The sequence below is a fragment of the Hirundo rustica genome, chromosome 6 (genome assembly GCF_015227805.2).
Source record: "Hirundo rustica isolate bHirRus1 chromosome 6, bHirRus1.pri.v3, whole genome shotgun sequence".
NCBI lineage: Eukaryota > Metazoa > Chordata > Aves > Passeriformes > Hirundinidae > Hirundo > Hirundo rustica.
The window spans coordinates 23,444,659-23,466,365 of NC_053455.1; the positions used below are offsets into that span (position 1 = coordinate 23,444,659).

General features: G+C 44.8%; 1 protein-coding gene across 1 annotated transcript; it reads left to right on the forward strand.

Annotated features, from left to right (window-relative positions):
- The first annotated feature begins 2,339 nt into the window (after nt 1–2,339).
- Nucleotides 2,340–5,671, forward strand: PROX2 (prospero homeobox 2). Its single transcript, XM_040066678.1, has 5 exons — nt 2,340–2,354; nt 2,411–4,203; nt 4,655–4,766; nt 5,191–5,385; nt 5,486–5,671. Exons 1-5 carry the CDS (start codon nt 2,340–2,342, stop codon nt 5,669–5,671), a joined length of 2,301 nt encoding a protein of 766 aa, XP_039922612.1.
- Nucleotides 5,672–21,707: the final 16,036 nt, after the last annotated feature.

Sequence of the window (21,707 nt, forward strand, 5' to 3'; positions counted from 1 at the left end):
GCCTGGCCACTTTCCATGGTAGCTGGTGGGGTCTGGGCCAGCTCCTTCCATGCCTACGGCACTGCTTGTCAGCCTCCCCAACAGTTCATCATCCTGAGTCCTGAATGGGATTTCCGGCCAAATTCCAGGGGAAAATTGCTCTCCCGGGCCTCTGCCCACCTGGGCAGCCGGCAACTCAGCACCTGACGGCCCTTGCCTGTCTGGCTCCAGGGGCTGTAAGAGTGGGATACAGCACAGAAGGCGGCTGCACGCTGGTGTCGGAGCTGACCTCCTGGATGTCCATCTGCATATTCAGAAGTCGTTCCCAGCTGGTTGGCTGCCTCCGGCCTCCCCACTCCCTCTTTAAAGGCCCCCGCGCTCCCGGGGCCGCCCGCGGGCACCGCGCTCCCCGCGCCCCGCCAGCCGCTGGCCTCGGCACCGCTGCCACAGCGCAGAGGGATGCATGCGGCGGCTGGGGAGGGCTCTGCGGGGGATTGCCGTCTGGAGGGACGGCGCGCTGCTCCGTGTCCCGCCGAGGGGCACTCAGGGACCCCGTCTGGGGTGGCTTCAGTTTTGGAGAAGGCACGCTGCCCTTCCTCTTCCGAGCATCTTCATTTCGTTCCTGTCTTTTTCTTCAGGTAAGAGGAGTCTCGGCTGCTTTTTAGTGTTCTAGAGGGTGGCACTAGTGAAAGTTGCCAGTAAGAGTAAGAACCAAAGCGCACACCTGTAAACTTCGTGGGGAAAGAGCCTCATCAGCAGGAGGAGTTTGCTTAGGGCAGCTCCTTCTAGTCCTGCGGTGCCGGGGATGCCGTGGTGGGGAGCCAAGGCCACCCACAAGGAGCCGCCACAGCCTGGGACCGGAGGCTCTGCCCCTCCCTCCAAATGTACAGAAGAACGGTGGTGCTGGAAACCTTAAGCAAGTGGAGGTCACCTTGCCAGCTCTGAGCTGATCTGCTTAAAAGGGGTGTATCACCCAGGTTCCGGGGGGCTGGGAAGCCTCAGCACAGGGGACACGTAAGCTCCTGACATCGCTGTTGAGAACAGCAGACGAGGGAAATTGTGAGCAAGTGTCGAAAGAAGGTGTTTCTATAGAAAAACAAGCGAGGTTACAAGAGCGCACCACTGAGGAAAGGATTAAGGGTGGGTGGGATCTAAGGCCGCAATGTGCTCGCTGTGTGACTTTGCTGGGTGCAGACGGCAGGCTGAGAGGCAGCGGCAGGCAATGGTGGAGCTTGTAACACAAGGACAAGGCAAGATGTTGAGAGCTGCCGGCATCCCGGCCTTGTGCTGGCCGTGGATGAACTGAGCAGTTTGAAAGACCCTACAGCAGACTCCTAGGAAAATGAAATCCTAATGGTCAGGACAGGTGGGGAGGCAACACAGATCAGCATGTGGTGTCAGATAACCCAGAAAATACTTGGTTTGTCAAGGCTATGGCTCTGTAAAAGGTAGAGCTCTCCCAGACACCTGCCTGGAATTCAGGGGTGTTTGAAGAAAGACAACCTTCTAAAGATCACTGAGAAGAAACCCATTTCCTACACTGCCTGGAGAAGGACTTGGCATGGAGCAGTTACAGGGACAGGAGACTGATGATGTTGAAAATGATCAGACATTTCTGGGAATAGCAAAAGAATCTCAGACTTTAAAGGAGTCTGGAAAAGACAGGAGCTGTCCTAATTTAGTGATGCAAAGCTACAGCTAATTAATGCAGATAAGGAAGAAACATCCCACAGGGACAGTTACTGTGTAATTGCCTGGGATACAATGTTTTACACCTTCTTTCGCAAAGCTGTGTAAGCGGGGAATGAGTGGAAGGGGTGGATCCCTGCTTGGGAGCCAGAGTGACAATTTTAAGCCTGGGACTGCTGGCTCAGTATTTTTCTCTTCCCTGATAATCCCCATCCTCATTTCTTTTATTCAGTGTTTTGCCAAGCACTTCGGAACCCCGTGTTGTGTTAGCCTGAACATCTCGGTGTATCCTGCTCACAGCAGGTCACATTGCACTTTTACCCTTTCTGTGCCCTCCTCCCCCAGCCTGTTTGTGCTGGCCCAGCCCCCAAGAGCTGCCACCCTCCCCCGTGCCCTGGGGGCTCTGCCGGCTGTGTGCCGTGAATACCTTCACCAGGGATGCAGCCGCTGCTCTGTGCTCTGCCAACACCCAGCAGCACCCAAGCCCACCCCTTTGCCCAGGTGTATGCGGCAGAGGGCTCTGCCTGGTGCTCCCTGCCCTCATGCCTGAGTCCACGAGCCCCGAGGGCAGTTTCCCGAACGCCTCTGGTGCAGATGCAGGTGGTGATGTGGGAAGTTTGTGCTGCCGGGCACCGCCGGGCCCAAAGCTGCTGAAATGCACTCTGGGCACGATGAAGGCCTGGCTGGTAGGTGGGAGTTGTGACAGTGCCCAGGGCGTTGCTGCTGTCCTGTGACATCTCAGGTTCAGCATCCTGTGACTGCTCACAGGTTTTGCAGTGCCTGGAGGTTTCTGCCTGGGTCATTCCCTGGTGAAATAGTTTTTGCAGGGGAGCAGGGATGCCACAGAAATCTGGGAGGAAAAAAATCTCTGGACCCGTGCTTGGAAAGCTGCTCTATGAGGTCCTGTTTCTTGCTCTTTCTCCAGTTCCACACTGCTAGCAGGCTGAAACATCAAACATCTTGGAAGCCTGCCAGTCTGCCCAGGCAGGAAGAAGATACGATGGACAGCAGGACTGGCTTTGAGCAGGACAGAGACTGTGTCACTTCAGGGCTTGGCCAGGGGCTGAAATTGGAGCCCTGTTTCCAGACTGACGCTCTCTTGCCTTCCCCCAATGCATCCCTGATACCACAGCTCCTCAGCCACGCAGTGGTTGGCAGGAACCTGGATCCCACCATCCTTTTCGCTCCCTCTCAGGCAGTGGCCCTGCCTCATGACTACAAATGTGGTGCATGTCCTGGAGAAGAAGTGCAAGCCCCGGCTTCTCCCAGGATCTGTGTCCCAGCTCCTGTGCCCCGTGCTGGTGATGGGGACCAGCTCTCCAAGCAGCACCCACGGGAGCAGCTCTGCGACCAGCACTTACGAGCCAAGCGGGCCAGGGTGGAGAGCATCATCCAGGGCATGAGCCTCCCACCAGCCCCTCAGGCATTTGACACGAGCCCAGAGGCAGCTTTCAGGCGTGAGAGGGAAAGGGGTGGTGAGATGCCCCAGGAGAGCAAGAGGAAGCCAAGGGTGCCCCAGCAGGGTGTGGGGGCAGCTGGACGAGTGGCTCCCACAGGGGGCAGTTCCCACGCCAAGGGCTGCCAGCAGCTGAAAGAGCAGCTCTGCTTTTTAGAGCAGCAGTTGAGGTGGCTTCAGGAGAAGTTCTACCAAGTCTGTGACTCTGAGGATGCTGCCCAAACCCAGGAAGATTCTGAGAAAGCACAGCCACTGCCTGGAAAGCCTGAAGACAGACTGAACAAGGACAGTGCCACTGCCACCACCAGCAACCCACGCCAAGTGCCTCTCAGGGGGACCGTCCTGGAGGCGTGTGGGCTGGAGGAGGCTGAGGACAGAGGTGACACAGGTGGCCTGCCCTCGGCAGTGAGGGTACTCTCACAGACACTGAAGCACGAGCTGGCTGTGGTGACATCCCAGGTAGTGGACTCTGTCCTGAAGGCCGTCTGGCAGAAGGCAGACAGCCACATCCAAAAGCAGCACCACAGCTTTCCAATGCTGGGGCCAGATGCCAGGAGAGAGTATTCTGCTCCTGGGAAATGCAGAAAGCCACTTGCTAAGCCATCTCCTATGAATACACCAGGCTCCCTGGGCTCACCTCAGGCTGAGGTCCTGCTGGCAGCTTCGGGGAAGAGCCCGGGCTCTTATGCCGGCTCCTTCAGTTCAAAGGGGGTCAGAAAATCCTCTCGGGTACCCAGCATGGGTTATTCACTGGGCTCAGCCACCCCTGTCCAGCACAGCCAGCTGTTGAGCCAGTTGTTGGGCTACAGGCAGCACAGCCTCTGGGGCAGCGACTCTCATGAGAGCCCATCTGCTCTGGAGAGGAGTTGTCCAGAGCCCCTCAACTTGCACTGGGGAACCGTTAAACTGAGGTCATCAATTGTGAGGCAGCAGCAGCACCATCCCCTGTCCCTGAGCCCTACCAACATGGAGAGTATGGCACAACTGCCAGCTGGCAGAGATGGCCACAGTGAGCTGCCAGCTGCAGATGATGGAGCGCCCTTTGCCTCAACCCATATATCCTTTGGGAGCAGCTGGAGGTCCCTGGGGAATGTGCTCCCCTTGTCCTCTGGAGCCACGGCTTGGCACTACCCCTTGCTGGTCTCTGCAAGGCCAAGGTCCCTGCTGCTCCACAGGGGGCTAAAAAGGTGTGGGCAGGAAGAGTCCTAAGCCATAGAGGGGCATTGCCGCTTCTCAGGGTTGGTCAGATGCTGCAGCGTAGCTCTGAGTATAAGCCAGCAGCTACCAAGCCTGCTCTTGGGCCATACTGAGGGTCCTGTCATCCTAAACCATGAACAGATGTCTCATGGAAATTCTGGTTCTCACAAGACTGTGAAGTGCTGTGAGGAGCATTAGGGAATCCTCAGGGATTCTCAGGGAAAAACCAGTGGCTGTCCAGCCAAGGATGAACCCCCTCTGCCCCACTGACAGGCCATGAGGGGACATGCTGAGCTCGGGTTTGCTATGTGTAGGCTTTCCTTGACCCCCAAGGCAGATGCAGGAGGCGCTGACCCCCGGGCATCTGAAGAAGGCCAAGCTGATGTTCTTCTTCACCCGTTACCCCAGCTCCACTCTGCTGAAAACCTACTTCCTCGATGTGCAGGTAAAAGAGCAGCAGCCAGAGCTGGTGCTGTGCAGGGCTCCATGGGGAACTATGAGGAATGGGCTGCTCTTGTGTTCCCATGCCTTTCTGGCAGGAGATGGGGGACAGCACCTATCTCTGCATGGGCTGCCCAGGAGCAGGTGCACAGGGCTGTGGCAGACCTGGGCTGTCAGCTCTTCACCCTGTGCAACTGAGGTATTCAGATTAAAGCACGCCATGAATGTGCCTTCCACTGCAGAGACGAATCTCAGTGTGGAGAACACCTCGGACACCCCAAAGTCATTGCCCCAGCTGGTGCTTTTGCAGCTTTGGGGCAGGGCTGGGTTTGGGCCAGTCCAGCAGTGCATGGCTGGGTTTCCAGGGGCTCGTGAGTAGGGAGGGTTCAACCTGGCATAACACCATCCTCTGGCTCTCCCCCGACCAGTTCAGCCGCTGCATCACCTCCCAGCTCATCAAGTGGTTCAGCAACTTCCGTGAGTTTTACTACATCCAGGTGGAGAAGTTTGCCCGGCAGGCCCTGTTGGAGGGTGTTGTGGATGCTTGCACTCTCCAGGTCTCCCGGGACTCGGAGCTCTTCCGTGCCCTCAACACGCACTATAACAAGGGGAATGACTTCGAGGTGAGGAGTGGGATCTGGGGGAAGGGGGTGGTGGCATTTGCAGGGGTAAGGAGGAATCATGACATGCTACTGTCACTGGCTGATGCCTGTCTTGCTGCAGGTGCCAGGGCGGTTCTTGGAGGTGGCCAGTCTGACCCTGCAGGAGTTCTTCAGTGCCGTCAGGGCAGGCAAGGATGCCGACCCCTCCTGGAAGAAACCCATTTACAAAATCATTTCCAAACTCGACAGTGACATCCCAGAAGGGTTCAAAGCTGCCAGCTGCTCCCAGGAACTGCTCCACAGCTGAGTCTCTGTGAAAGCAGCTCTGGGTCGTGTGTGCAGCCACCACGTGCTAAGCACCTCATGGGCACTCTGTACAGTGCCCGTTACTGGGGTATTCTCTCTCTGAGGGCCATGTGCTCTCTGTAAGACAGCTCCTTTGGTGAGGCCTGTCACTTGCCTCATACGCTGGGATTTTATGCTGTGTATTTTATTGTGCTGCTCAGAACTGGTGAGGACTACCAGAAGGGAGGGACAAGGATGAAGCCATCAGGCTGGAGCCTGAGAAGTTGCCCTGCCCCAGCTCTCCCCATGACCCTGGCTGAGCCGCCTTCATTCTCTCTTCCAGAGGGTCACAAGCAAGGGCAAACAGCCTTGCTGTTTATAAAACAGGAAGAGGTCCTAGTAGTGGGCAAAGTTTCCTTGGCACAGCAGACTAGCGGATGTACTGAGTCCAAAAACATGACTCAGTTTCTGTCCAGATACAGCACACCAGTGTCCAAAGAAAACAGCTGGTGAATTCCAGTATTTCAAGCACTCCATGGGGATAGTTGTTCCTGTCTGGGATATGTAAAAACTATGTTTGCTGTAGCCAGCAAGAATAACACTCTCCTCCACCTCCCCTGTGCTGTTAGACAAGACTCCCCCATGCAGCTGCATGCTGTGGCCAAGCAGGTGTGTGCTCCCCAGCAGTGTTCTCTGGGATGCTGGAGGAGAGCAGGGTGCACAGCCAGCACTGCTTGGCACTACAAAGAGCCTCCATCAGCCCATCACCTGGGAGGACAGCTCCATGTTAAACATCCACCCATGCTCCCTCACACCGTATTCCTGCTGGCAAAACTGCCCCAAGCATCTCTGTTCTGCATGCTGCCCTTGGTGAAAGAGGAGAATGTTATTTGGGATCCATCAGTCCCTGAGGGTTTAACACAAACTGGGGAAGAGCTGGGCCTTGACATCTACAACCCCAGAGCTGTAAGAGTTGTAAACTCAAGGTTTCTTTACCCTATGACCAAGGCCTACTGACCACTTTTCTACTTGATGGAGCATGGTGAAACGTTTTGTGTTAAGGGCTCTCTAATCCTGACAGAGAGGAGAGGAAAAGGCTGTGAAGAGGAGGGAGTCCTGACAGAGGCATGGCACTAGGACACTGGGAGGGCAGTGCTGAGCAGCAACATACCCACACAAAACCCCCAGGGAGAAGAAGACGGAAAAGGTCAAGATAATTTTGGGTGTGCTGTAATGTGTCACCTAGTACTAGAGTGCAGCAAGTGACTCTTGAGAGGAGAATCACAGCTCCAGCATCAGACGAGCACATGGGGTGATCCACAGGCAATGCATCTAGAGGAGTAAAGAAGTGGTAACATCAGGACACAATGGGGAGCTCTGAAATAGGGGCAGTTTGACAGTGGTTCCCCCCATCACGAGCGTGGCCACCCAGATTTCCTGCTTCTTTTTGTATGTTTATTTATCCAAGTTTGTATATTTTAAAACCTCAACACCAAATTTACTTGATTCCTTTTTAAATAAACAAAGTGTTTAACTTACCCCTTTACATCCCTATAGACCTATTTGATAATATCTGTTCTCAAGAGTTATTCTAGGCATTTCTTGCTCTCTGTTGGGAAAAATAACACCGCAGCAAAAGGGCAGTCCTTCTGCCAGCATCTCTGTGGGGTCAAGTAGGCCCCACTAACCAACATTAGCTCCTTTAAACCTGCCCCCTCACCCCAATGCCTCATTGTTGGTCTGCTCTGAAGTACAACTTGTGAGGATCAGGAACGGGGCGGGGGGGAGGGGGTGTGGCTGCAGGCAGACAGAGCCATATCCCAAAGCTTAAGGGTGCTGGACTCATATGTACATCATCAGATAAATGCTGCTGCTGGTACAATGAATGTGCTATTTCTGCAGACAACACTGACCTCAGAGCTTAAGTAATGCTTTGGATAGGCAAAACTAAAGCTGCTAGAAAGGGAAATGATGGCCTGGCTCAGGGAAGGGTCAGCAAATTCATCTGTCCGTAGCTAAATAATGAGGGAGCATAAGGTACAGGTTTACTGGAGGCATCCTGCTGAAACAAAGTCTTTTTACACAGAGTTCCTGGTGGGGGTAGCAGTTTCTTACTTCTTGTGGTGACATGCAAGTCCATGAGTGTCAGTAAAACAGCAGGTGGGGCACCAAGGACAAGACAGTGCCCCAAATCACAGTCATGCAGTGACTGAGGTTGTAGGAGATATAGGGAGGTCATCTTGTCAAACCCCCTGCTCTAGCAGGGCCACTGAGAGATGGTTGCCCAGAACTATGTCAGAGGGGTTTTAAGTATCTCCAAGTAAGAAGGGACTCTACAACCTGATAATTAATGAAGACATTTAGCAGGATTGGACTATTTGCAGCAGTATTTTTGCTCCAGTGGTTGCCATATAAGTACAAGTGGGAACTAGAGCACAGTGTATTACACTGGTTTTTGTGAAATGTGGGCCAGTATGGCCACAACAAATACCAGCACCTGGCATCAGTTATCCTTTGCCTGTGATGAGGTCTCACTACTTGTATCCATACTACTTGTAGCCTAATGGGTGCCCATCACAGACAGATTCCTACTGAAAAAGTGGGTCTGCTTGGAGGGCTGAGGGGAGAAGGGGGAGCTGCTGCCCACACAGAGACTATGGCCATGACTCCCGTGGCTGGGCTGGGCTCTTGCTTCACCATTTCCCACTAATTAGCCAAGGAAGCAATTTGGGTAGTGCAGTCACTACTGCTGAGCTTCACCTTTAAATAAAAACTCCTTTTCCTCCCTCTATCCAAATTTCTGTGGTATAAAGACCACAGGCACCCATAATTATCTCCTCTAGGAACAATTCCTTGAGGCTATCCTTTTACATTTCCAGTCGCATTCCTAGCCCATCTCCAACAACACATCGAATCCACACAGCTATACAGCAGCAAAGGCTGCTAAATATTTAAAATCACTGATTCCTGCCTCCAGGCTGCAGAAAGAGGGAAGTGTGACCACATTGACTAAGCTGGCAAGGCCCTGAGAACCCTTATGTACTCCTCTGTTAATACTTACCATAAGAGCCCTTATTATCCATGTGTAGCTAATTAGAGCTTGAAGAAGTTCGTAGCGAATATTTGCCCTGTGTACCAAAACAGCTTGGGGGAAACTGACAATAAAACATATGTCTCTCCTCTCCTGCACCTGTCTACTGTGACTGAACCATCCCTAGAAGTTCCCAGCTAAAACAAATGTTTGTGTTTCCTTGAATACACAATTCAGATGCTTATTTGACATCAGGGCAGCTCTCCACGTAAGTCTCCCTTGGTTAGCCAGTGGCCCATGTTCATGAAAACTCAATATTTGCTGTCCCATTACATGCATTGGAGAACAGATTAATCCAGGTTATAGTACAATTACCACATTTGAGAGATCTGATCTTTCTCTGGAGAAGACAGCCCTTCCTCTGCCTCCTGTGTGCAGAGCTGCCCTGTGCTGCAGACCCAGCACCACCTGAGGGAAGGTGAAGTGATGAATGGAGACACTGTGAAGAGCAGCCTTAGGATAAAACAGGCTGTGGGGTCACTCAGGACAGAATGGTATGTCTAGCTGATAGCAAAAGCTTTTTCCTTTTGCACACCAAATAATAATGTATTAGTTGAACCATGGACCAGGAGATGGGGACTGGGGCTCTGCCAGGTGCCAGCTTCATAGCAGCAGCCAGGTGAGTTGTTCTCCCTTGACTTACTCAGTGAAAAGCCCTGTTCTGATAGTGGGACAGTGGGAAAGGAGCCACACAGCCAGGGCTGCCCTGGCTCCCCAGCCTGCTGCAGCAGCTCAGGTGCAAGCACAAAAGCTCAAGTGCAGAGATGAGCATGGTGGAAAAGAGAGATTGGGAACTTTGCCCAGACAAGACACCACAGGCTGGTGCACCATGACAGGGAGGCCATCGTGCAGCCCAGGGGCTTTTGAGGGGGATACTGTGATCAAAGGTACACAAAGGAGTGAGGGCACAGTCAGCCTCTGCTGGAAGCTGTCTCCACCACCCAAACCCCACAGGTTGGTACTTGTCTTGGAGGGGCTGCTAGAGAAAAAGCAAAAGCACACATGTCTATGTATACCTAAACACCAAACCAATAAATCCATTTTTAAAAGCAAGCCTGATAGCGAAGGCTTGAGAATGGCTATTCAGGTAAAACCAGGGAGAGCTGTGCACAGATCTCAAGGAAAAGCAGATTTAGGTCAGCACTCAATACTTGTGAGGATGCAGTTCATATACTAATTCTTTCTCATCTAACTGTATAGGCTGCTGTGTGGCAGGTGAAGTCCCATGTCACTAAGTCTCATGATTTTCCTTTTTTTTCCTGGTAACGTGCAAACATTAGAGAGACCTAAAATTTGAGAAGATTTCTGATTTTCTCCTTTTTAGATGGCTTTTAGCATTTTTACAGCAAGCAATCCCATCTATCATCATCTTCTGAAGTATTTCTACAGGCTTTCCAAATTTAGTAATGTTATTTAGCACTAGGCTTTTGATTAAAAATTTATAGGGCAATTTTCACTTTATGTACAAGGGTTAAACATTGTTCTTGTTTTTGCTAATCCAATAAAACAGGCACTACAGATTACCTACTAAGCAACTCTTAATGACACAGCATAAAGTCCAACTGGCATGAGCTGAAGTGGCAACTTCTCTCCTGGTGTTTATTGCTTTCTCACTAGTTGTTCTACTAGATTTAAAAGGATCATTTTTAAAAGAGCCAGTCTGTACCCACCACCATCAATTTTTTTTGTCTTACTGCAATCATGGAAAATAAGCAGCTAGAACTAAGCAGTGAAGTGATAAGGTGAGAATATGAAAAATACAAATAGAGGGAAAACCATGAAACTTCAAGGAAGATATTTTACTGGATTTCCCAAAGAACATTTGTGTCATCCATAGCTTTACACAAAGAAACGATAAAAATACTTCATATTATTTAAAAAAATAAGCCAAGTACCTAACACGTATGCGTAAAAACATATCTATACATATTGATATAAAACCTCTCATCATTTGATTCTCAGAGAGCAAGCACAGATTCTTCAACACCTTAAGTAATTGTTTTTCATTTCTAGTTTCCAGGTTTTCAAGAAAAAGTAACTATAAGGAGAACAATAAAAGCCACCAAGAATTCATGCTCAAGGAAAAAGTGAGGCCAACCCTATGCATCTCTGCATGTACTGAGACCCTGTGACTGGCAATGCATCCTGTGTTGAAAGAAGAACAATTACAAAGGCTGGTTTTAGATAAAACACTTTTAGAATAGTATCTACAGTTACAAAGGTAATGCTGTAAAATAGTGTTTTTAAAACCCAGCGTGCTCGCCCCTCTTGCGCAACCATTATAAAGCAGAACTATCACCTGTCCATGTTTCGCAATGTCCCAGGCTGCAGCTGTGAGCCCACAGATTTTTTAGTTGTTTCTTTTGAGGAAGGCTGTGCCCATACAATGGCATTTCCTTCTGAGCACAGAACACCAGGTGCTTTCTAGCTGGCAGTGCCCTTCAAATAACCTCTTGGGAAAGCACAAGCTCCAGTGCAGCACCCGGAGTCACCACTGCTGTCAGAGCCTCACTGCTCTGTGACTTCAAACAAACCAGTTATTCTGCTGCTACCTAACCCCTGAGATTCAAAGCAATCACCTCAGTTTCTGACTAAACTTTTAATAAGTGATGTTATTTAAAAGATCAGGGCAATTTTTACAGAAACTGGAAGCATCAGGAAGTAAGAAACACCATCTCGGTAATGGTCTTGTCAGTGAAAGCATTCATGGCACAGATTCCTGGCTGTAACAAAATTGTAACAGATCAGGCCAAGATGGGAGTGTTTGATCTGGTGACAAACGTTCTGCTTCAAGAACTTCATGGAGCTTTGATTATTAATTGAAATGTAAAGAAGTGACAATACTATACTCACCTGTATGTCAGCACTTAACTGGAGACATGCCCATTAACACTGTATGATTTGCCTGTGTGAGCATTTTCCAACCAGCAATGTAATCAGGATGCCGCCGGCATCGTTTTCTGCATTTGAAGCGTCCTGCTGACCAGGAAAACAAAATCCTTGCAGATCCTAGGCTTACTCATAAAGATGACCGCATGTAATTTTTTAGAAGGAGCCACCTCATGCTAGGAGGAATTATCTTTGCACTGGCGTTTCTTGACAAGCTACCGTGGAGAAGATTGCAGGGGCACAGAGCATCTGTTTGGTGCAGAACAGATTGTTGCCGTGTGAACTCTTGAGTAGTCAAGAGAAAACTACAGAATCCTCTTTCTCCTCAGCTGCTGTAGGGCTGTTTCTATAAAACTGCTTTGGGTATTTCAAGTGAAAAAAAAGCAATTTCTTTCCTTTACACCCTCAGCACCACCAATGACTATCCCATTCCCTGGTAACAAGTATACTGGTTTGATATACTCTGAACACCGTACCACCATCTGTGACCATTTACCTCCGAATGTATTGGCAATTGAAAAACAAGTTTTGCTCTTCACTGTGTCATGAATCACAGGCCAACATTTATGTGGGAATACTCTAACTTGACAAATAATGAGTATGAAGGCCTCAGTCAGTCAGCAGATTTGCAGTTATCACCACAAGATCTTACCTCTCTTAATATTACTGTGTGGCCTGCTATGTCAGCCAGAGCCAACCACCAACCTCAGGGCCATCCAACTGTTTTCTGCAGAGGCTGTTCTCTTGCAAATAGTGGCAGCAGCAGTCCTTTGCAGACCAGCTTCTCATTGTAAACGATGCTGGAACCAGTGTGGGAGGCGTTCCTTAGGAGCACAGCACTGACATCACCTGAAAGCAGTGTGTAGTGCCCCAAAGCTCTTTACAGAAAAGTTTACTGTCCCTTCCATAATCCCTGAGACACAGCCATGATCCAAGGATCTTGATGCTTTAGCAGTTTGCAAAACTCAGTTCACCATATCACAAAGCTGCTCCTATAAGCCTTTTGATGATAGCTCAATTGTCTTTATTCAGTCTATTATTGAATGGTCATATGTTTGCAAAGATCCAGTGGCTTTTCCACTGGAAATAAACCATAGAATTAAAAGTCCACACCCAAAACACAACATCTCTAGCATGCTGGAAACCAAAGTCAAGAAGGATTCTCAGACATACAAAACAATAATTAAGAAAGCAGGGGGAGGAGGTAGAGAGGACAGAGAAATGCAAGTACTGTAGATGTAACTCAGATATCATGCAAGAGTAAAACAGAAATCTATAGAAGTAATGGAGTAATGACAAGGTAAATGTGGCATTTCAAAAAATCAGGTCCTACATGGTAAAGATCTACATATGATAGCTCTAAATCCTGGTACAAATAAAGGAGCACTGAGAATTAACAGGGAGGAAGGGTTTATGCAGATGCCTGTTTTTCTCCATAAGACATTTGAACAGAACTGTAGCACTGGGAAAATGTCCTGCCATGACAACTCATTTCTGCACTGATAAGATTGAGCATAGTTAAGTTATCGATAAATATGACCATAGCATGGCTTTCAGACATTCCGTGTGCCTCAGCACATGAATCCACATCATACACAGTTCCAAATTACAAGACATTCATCCCCTATCCCACATGAAGACGCAGCATTCCCCCAAATGCAAAATGGAAGAGGATGGAGTCATTAGAATAAACCCCTAGATAAAAATCAACTTAATTAGTCTATGAGAAGCATCCCTGAAGACATGCATCTTTGTGCCATTCCTACTCAGGTAACCGGGCTTATCTGCTCCACATTAACTGTTCAGAGCTTGGCTCAGACACATCCTGGGCGCAGGACGGAATCCCTGTGTGCATAGGGTTCAAGGGCAACATGTCACTGACTGCCAGAGACAGGCTGCTGCTTCCAAAAGCAAAACTGCTTTTAAAATAAACCAAATTCTGTGACAATGACATCAGCAAAAAACCACAGCCAAACAAAAAAAATCCCTAAACAGTTAGTAAGTGTAAGTCAAAAAAAAAGTGGTACCTAATTGCAAAAGTGATATTTTACATATTATCCCACTTTCAGAACCTTCATCTTTTACCACAGTAAGGAAATAGGCAAAAAAAAAAAAAAAAAAAAAAAAAAAGAAAGAGGAGTCTGACACTGAATGCTGAACTCCAATTCTTATTTTTTCACAATGTATTCCTACCCTTTTAACTTTCCAAAATTCCCTAGAATATTGTCCAATCTTGATTTTGCTGCTAATTATACTCTTTTTTTTGCCAGGGAACATGCCAACTATACGCATATTTGTAAAATATTTTAATAACATTAATGATTTTAAACTCATTATTTCCATTACTTCTTGTTGTATCGAAGATTTGGTACAGTGAAACTAGTAAAAAAAAGCACCTACATATTGCAGAAAGTTAGTAATGTCTCTACTACGTATAGACTCCATGTGTACATTCAGCTACGCTGAACTCTACTTGCCAGGCGTATGCAACAGACACAAAGTCTGAAACTTGAAAAACAGCAGAGCAGAACACTCTGAAGGCCACATACAGGTCTTGAATCTCTGTTGGATAGGACTAATCCAGCTGGAGAACTGAATGTAGAGGAAACTAATCTAATAACTCACATTTAATTATATAATACACGAGGTGCATTACATATTTATTCATGACCTGTTCTAGAAAACGCATTAAAATTATGCCCAAGCAAGTTAATGATCACAGGACAGAAGTTCTTTATTTGTCTCTCCTGTACCTCAAGACTAGCAAGTGGCTTTTACTGTTGAAAAAAATGTCCCTCATCTTGATGCACATAGCCAAGAACAAGTTAAGATAAAAGGAACTGCAACAACAATCCACAAAAGAAAAACCAATGTATATTACATTTGTGCAAGATTATAGTCATCTCATTACTAACCCTGGACCACATGCAGACTTCTAAGTAGTGTGTATTTCTGAAGTTTTGTTTCACTAGGAATGATAAACTGCCCATGCACAAGAACACAGCATCCACATTTTCTATTCACAAAACTTAACCCCAAAAACTTCATACACTAAGAAGAAATATACGAGTGAAGAGAGAAATGTTGCAATATTCCTTGAGAAAGACAATCTGTAGGAGATTGTTCATCAGTAACAGACACTGTTGAAAAACTTGTCTCCAAAACTGCAATGGCTGCTGCTGTGCCAGAGGATGTAGTAAAGAACAGCCTTTGAGAGAGAAATTCTCTGGACAACTGTAGCTTTTCAAATGAAATTACTTATACATATAATGCAAAAAACTATCCAAGCAGAGTGCAATATGACATCATACATGATACAGTCAGCATTTTTGCATAAGCTAAACATAAACTGTGCCAGTTTTAACTTCTAGAAAGTCCTTTCCTTCAACACAGCATGCTGCTAAGTCTAGCCAAGGAACAAGAGACGGATGGAAGTCTGCAGGATTCAGATAACCTTCTACAAGCCAGCACTGGATACAACTGATAAGGAAGATGATGAAGAAAGATTTATCACTGAAGGTCACAGGTGGCAACAGTTCCCCAAGACTGAACCAAAGTCAAACAGCCATTTCTGGTTTTACTGAGGTAAATCTAGCTTTTGAGTTAGATTTTAATTTTGCTCAAAATCTGTCTTCAAATAGAACATAACAACGCATGCACTGTTAGCATACTGCTAGCAATGCAGCATACTCACCAATTTAGTGTCTCTTCCAAAAGATTTGTAAAAGAATTGCTTAAAAGGCACCTGAATATTCTTCTCAAGCTACATCTAAACCATATACACGGCAATGAGACTACAATAAGCAGGCTTTGAAGTAAAAATTAGGACATTTTTACCCAAATTAACCTCGGGGCCATCCCTTCAGCCTTACAGCCAACTTTCTCTGGCTATGGGAGAAGGGAAAGGGGATACAAATAGTTATATTCTTAATAAAGCAACATGTAGATTGTAAACTTTTTGGAAAAGAATATTCACGTTTCCTCCCTAACTATAAAGTACTTCCTGCAAACTGTGTAGCAATCATACTATACATTGTGGAAACAGTTCACATTAGAGCTGCAAGTTTGTTTCATTATTACAGATCTCAGTAGTGCCTCCGGATCAAGCTGAGGTTCTGAGGCATCTTAGCCAGAGTACAGTTACCAGGTTCTTCTACAAGAAATATTCTTAGTGTTTCAGCTTCGGTATTTATCCTTATTTTTCTTCACTCCAAGAAGAAAAAACAACAACAAAACAAAACAAAACAAAACAAAAAACCCCCCACAACAACAACAACAAAAAAACCCCACCCAAACCCACAAAAGATGCAATAAAAAACTCCGGAAGGCTTCAGAAGTATTATTTCTTACTACAACATATTTAAAGACTTTACACTCCAAAAGCAGCTATTAGCAAGTTAAATCCCTTTTTCCATTAGAAGTCAGCAGTTGTCAAGGTTTTTAGGAGGATATATATGACCATTCCATTTGATGCCTCTTATTAAAGCAGAAGAAAGATCTTGTTTCATGTTTATACAGTCTGTAGGTTCAATGGAGCACAAAATCTTGACTGTGGACTGCAAGCGATACTCCACACAAGAGCACAATGTTAATCACTGGTGGCTTTTTTTTTTTTTTTTTTTTTCTTTTTTTTCCCCCACAGACAAGTGGCCACTTTTCCTCATGAAGTAGAAGCTACTAGTTTATAAGTATCAGGCAACATGAAAATCAAATTACTGTGGAATAAATATAACTTTTTTCCCCCCCAATTTAATCCTAACATGACTTCAATACTTTAGTGCCATCTGGTTGTCATTACTTGAAAAGTCTTGATTTCTGTGTGACTAATTGAGGAGTACAATGAGACTGGCTACGAGACTAGTTGATCTGTCCACACCTTCAAAGAAAAGAATTTGACAACTGTAGTTCAACGGAAATGGAAAAACAAACACCTCAAATTATAGCAGTAAAGACTCATGGCTTGCATGAAAGTTTTGAGCATTCCCAGATGAATCCATTGAAACAATGCAGGTATTTGTCAGCAAGGTTTTCTGTCCTTCAAACAGTAGTAAGGTCTTCTCGAAGAAACAGAAGCCACATATATGGAACGGCTTGCACCTGGGTCAGTAGCAGCGGTCAAATAAAACTTTTATTACTATTTGTATCAAACTTACCAAAACAGAATTTAAAAAAACCCCAAAAAACTGCTGCTTAAGATATCTTGTCATCCATATACAGTGTATGTCACCACTAAAGTAATTTTCAATACAAATATTTAGATTTTCTTAATTTAAAGGCTATTTACACTCTGACACCAAGAAGACAGGGTTCCCTTTCTGTGCTAATTCCAGAGAGTTAATATCCTACAAGATATAAACTGAAAAAAAAAATTAGATTTGAAAACCTTTCTTTTTCCTTTGGTAATGTTTCAGTTTACATGGAACCCTTAAAAAGCTTCTTCCAGACAAATTGCTTTCTAAATCAGCTCGCTCAACTATATTCTTGACCCGCAGGCAAAAAATGGCAGGGATTAAATTTAAGATTCTCCTCCATAAACATATAAGCAGCTAGTAGCTAAATCAGACATCTCTGACAGTGGAGCTGCTACACATTCTACCCACACAAGACAGATTCCTGCTCTGATAATTAGAGTAAAAGTAACTGAACTCCTTTTCCTTTTTTGGGTTTGGTGGGTTTTTTTTCCCAAAGAACCACTGCGGTTATAATTTCTCTCCAAAGACAGCAACATCACAGGACTTGGTGATGACAACCTTGCAGTCTTCATGTATTCCTCAGAGTACTAACAGTACAGTTACTGTTTGAACAGTTACTGTTCAAGCAGTAATTTCATATAGGAATATACAGGTCACAGCAGATAGTTCAGATGCCATCCTAATGCAAAGTGTTAGGAATTTCTTGTGTAAAGCTGAACATTCATTCATACAGGTTTATCTTGACCAGTTATGGCAACAAAATTGTCCCTGTACGCATGAAGAAGGGAAACAGTACAGAGAAACACTTGACTGACTGACACTCCAGAGCACTAGCCAGAGGGAAAGGTTTCCCCTCCCAAAAAGATGCAATCTGAGAGTTCCACGAGGCAGAAGAATCTTAAGAAAAAATGAAACTGTGCCATTTTCACCAAGACAGACTTACATCTTCAGTTTTGCACACTGAAATACTAAATCCTACAATTCAAAGAGACTAGAGCCTCCTGTCTAGAAAACTAGCGCAGAATAGAAAATATAAGCAACTTCAAAACACGTTCGCCGCTCCATTTGCAGTAACTTGCTGTGCCTTTATTTAATAACTTGAGCTTACCTGATTTAAGCAAAATCATGAATAAAAATACATTCTTCTTCAAAGGAGCATTAAACATCTAGAAGGTGGTAATTCACCTCAATGGAATATTGCCATTATTAATTTTCCAATCTACATGCATGAGGAAGACTTAAGACTCCAGGCTGCGGATTCAGTACCATGCAAATTTGGAAGGGACATTGCAATTGCAGGAACATTCCACAGGTAAGAATAAAACAGGAGTTTCACCATGAAGAAGTGATTAATCTTGAGCAGAAATTAGAAGTGTTCCTTAGAGTAAACAGTCCTTTAGTTGGCTGAAGGATTCTGACTCACACATGTAGAAATAGATGAGCAGAAGAGAAATCAATTTCAATTCAAGTTTTATGAGAGAATAAAGACAATTGCCCTAGAGACACAAACAAGGAATGTGCCATTCATATTTTAAATTCTATGAAGCTATTGTTCTTTCTCTTCTCATTTCTACTATGACAGGAAAACTAAATATAACCACAGTTTAAGAACAGTTGATGCTGCAAGCGTACAGATCTCAACTGCGATGGTCACCTCTGCTCCTCAAATATTTTATCCCATAGTAAGCAAGTTGTCCTGCTGCAGTTTGATCCCAAATTGTCAGTGAACCACAAGCTCAGAATTTGGAACTCATTTTCCAGAAGTAATCTGAGAAACATTAAATAGTGAAGAGAGACATAACAGAAAGGAACCACGTATCCATCATTATTTAGCCTCCTGAGGATGCATGCCATGTGAACATTCCACAGGCAAAGAAAATGCAGTATTGCTTCTCCTTTCCAATCCTTGTATGCTGAATTACAATACTCCAGGAGAGTTCCAGGCTTTCAGTTCAGTCAGCTCAGTTACCTAGCTGCATGCTGCCAGGGACAGCACAAACTTCAGAGCAAAAAACCACATCTTGCTTCCACATCCAGCTCAACCATGTTTCTTCAAATCCCAAGGTCTGTCCAGTATTGTGTGGGTGGAAGCAACATGAATAATAAAATGGCACAACCTGCTAAGGAAAATTGTGTCCTAAGGGCACAAAATGATTCATCATGACAGCTGCATTTATATAAATGAACGAAGTATTTTTTTCTTCTGGTAACAATAAATTTGTTTAGGTGATAGCAAGGTGTCCCACAGGCAGAATTACTTTATTCCTTTGAAAAGGATTCTCAAAGTGTTCTGATGATGCTGAAATCTCAGATTGGGAAAAACTAATTTTGGTTGGTGAGGTCATGTTCTCTCTCATTTAAAAGCACACTACTTACAGACTATTCTTCTGCAGGAATCATGTAATGTGACTTGCAACTCACACTTCTATGATAATTTTTAACTATTCAACTCCATTAGATGTAGGCTTTTTGGGGATAGGTTGATATACGTTTCAGTGTAATGTCATAACTCTACTTTTCCAGTTCAATCCTTTCAGAAAAGCCTCTACTGAAGTTCTACTCAGTATCTCCATAGTTACCTAAATGGTTGCTTTGAGATTAAAAGTCTTCTGAAAACAGTTAAAACAATGCCTTACAAAGAGATAAGAGCAGTGATGTATTCTATGCATCAATAGACAGGCAAGGAAAAACTAATGGACCGGATTAACAAAGATGATTGAAGCAAAGTCCAAAAAATGCCAAACCCAACTTGATGTGTGTAAAGTAAAACTAACTTTATCAATATCAATTCTTCCCTTCTAAACTGCAAGGTGAGTTATTTATCTTTGATGTAAACATTTGAGAAAACAGGAAAACAAATTTCTAGAACTGATCTCAGCTGAGAACTGAACTCGCAGCTATTATTTCACTCTTTCTTACCGTAGTCAGACCATCACACTTAATGAGCAATCCTACTGTAAAGCACGAGGTGACTGAAGATGACAGCTCTGCTCTACTCACATAGCACAGCATGTTGCACATTCCCTTGCAAAAAACATGTGTACTTTTCTCATCAGACAGGTAGCTTCAATATTAAAAAAGCAAACTGACTTGAAAAAAAATGAAGTGTCATAAGAAACTGCAATTCACATAAAACACAGTTTTAACAGTCAACTTTGCTGAGAAGGTAGCAACTCCATTCTGCAGCAGCTGATGTTTTTATCAGAGCTGAATTTTATAAAGTGATGCACCAAAACAGCTCACCTTAGACTTAGCACAATTGCATGCATGGTCAAAGATGGATCATTATGTGAGAGTGCTAGATGCATATCTCCCTATTTAGTCAATGAAAAGTTGGTATTTGGTCTGCTTAGTGCTGTGAAAAGTTCACTGACAATATCAGCGTGCAAACAAGTAAGAACTAAATCAGGACCAAGACAATGTATTCTATACTGAAGGAATGTACTTCCCAGACAAAAGCAAAATCACTAATCACTAACCTCTAGTCTGGAGCCAAGCAAGGGACTAGCTAGCTATTATCAGTTCTGTCAGCAGCAATGATGAATTTTTCCTTTTTGCTTGATTTCTTCAGTCACTGAATGCTAGCTGCTATAGGTTGTAGTTCTGGCATAAGTTATTTTCTTTCGCAGCCACTTCCCATCAAGAAGTTGAAGACTGATCTGCTAAACATTCAAACCAATGGAAACAAATGGCAAAGATTATATTGATATAATGGATATATTGATATTTCTGTACTAAAGAAGGGGAAAATTTCTGAACTTCAGGAAAACAACAAAACCCAAGCCCTTCAGCCTTTTCTGGTCAGTCTGACAACATTCTACAATAGTATGTTTTCATAACTGAATTTTGCTTTAAACTTCAAGACTGATATATTTTCTGTCTGTTCTCATCAGAGTAAAGTATAATTTTATGTATATTCTCTGCTCGTTTTTCTTTAGTTCTACATACACCACAGAACAAACAGCATGACATAACCTCTCGGTATTATCTGCTAAAATAATTTAAATTTCTTAAAACTAGTAAACAATAAAACTTCTGTCAGACACTAGCCATTTAAATGCTCCAGAAGTACTCCATAGTCTGGAAGGAAAAATGTTAGAAAAGGATCTGGTACAGACAAAATCACTCTCCGTTCTTAAGAGTCAAGAAACAGCATCAATTCATGGTGTTCCAAAAGAACTCCTGTATTTTCATGGAAAACTGAGTATAGACTGAAACCCATTTTATACATACCTGAGAGTAACTTCTCAAAAGTGAAGCTCACCTGATTTCCACAGCAACACACAGTATCCATTTCTTTTTAACTATTAGTTTCCCTTTGTCAACAATTCTGTCACAATTCAAAGAATACTTACTTAGCAACATTTTGAGAAGTATAAATGCTATATAAAGTACATGCACACAGAAAATGTGCACTTAATACCTTCTGTTTTAAAAATGCAGCATTCAGGGAACTCAATATTAAACATATTCAGGGCATAATACAAGTTCAACTGTTCCCCTTGTTTCTAAAGAACTTTTAATCATACACCACAGAGTAGGCTGAGAAGCAGCCAATAAACCAAAACATTTGAACAGCAAACAAACCTATCTATTACAACCATGCTCTCCTTTAACAACCTGAACTACCACCACACTAGAGCAAGCTGATTTGCCAACCTAGACATAAAGCACAATGTAATCACTCAACAGAGAAGGAAAATTCATTTTCCTCCCTCAGAAAGATCAGGAGAAAAAATTCAATTCACCATTAAAACAGCAATTATTTTCAGATTTAAACCTCTTTCTTGGTTACAACATTGTTAATGCAAAGCATTTGCTTTGAAACCTGGGAGGATAAAAGAAAGTTTTCATCAGCAAACCTGATGCTCTACAGAAGTGATATC

Coding starts and splice junctions, on each gene's coding strand:
- PROX2 (XM_040066678.1), top strand. Junction 4,204..4,654: donor TCCTTTGGGAGCAGCTGGAG/GTCCCTGGGGAA, acceptor TTGACCCCCAAG/GCAGATGCAGGAGGCGCTGA. Junction 4,767..5,190: donor CCTACTTCCTCGATGTGCAG/GTAAAAGAGCAG, acceptor TCCCCCGACCAG/TTCAGCCGCTGCATCACCTC.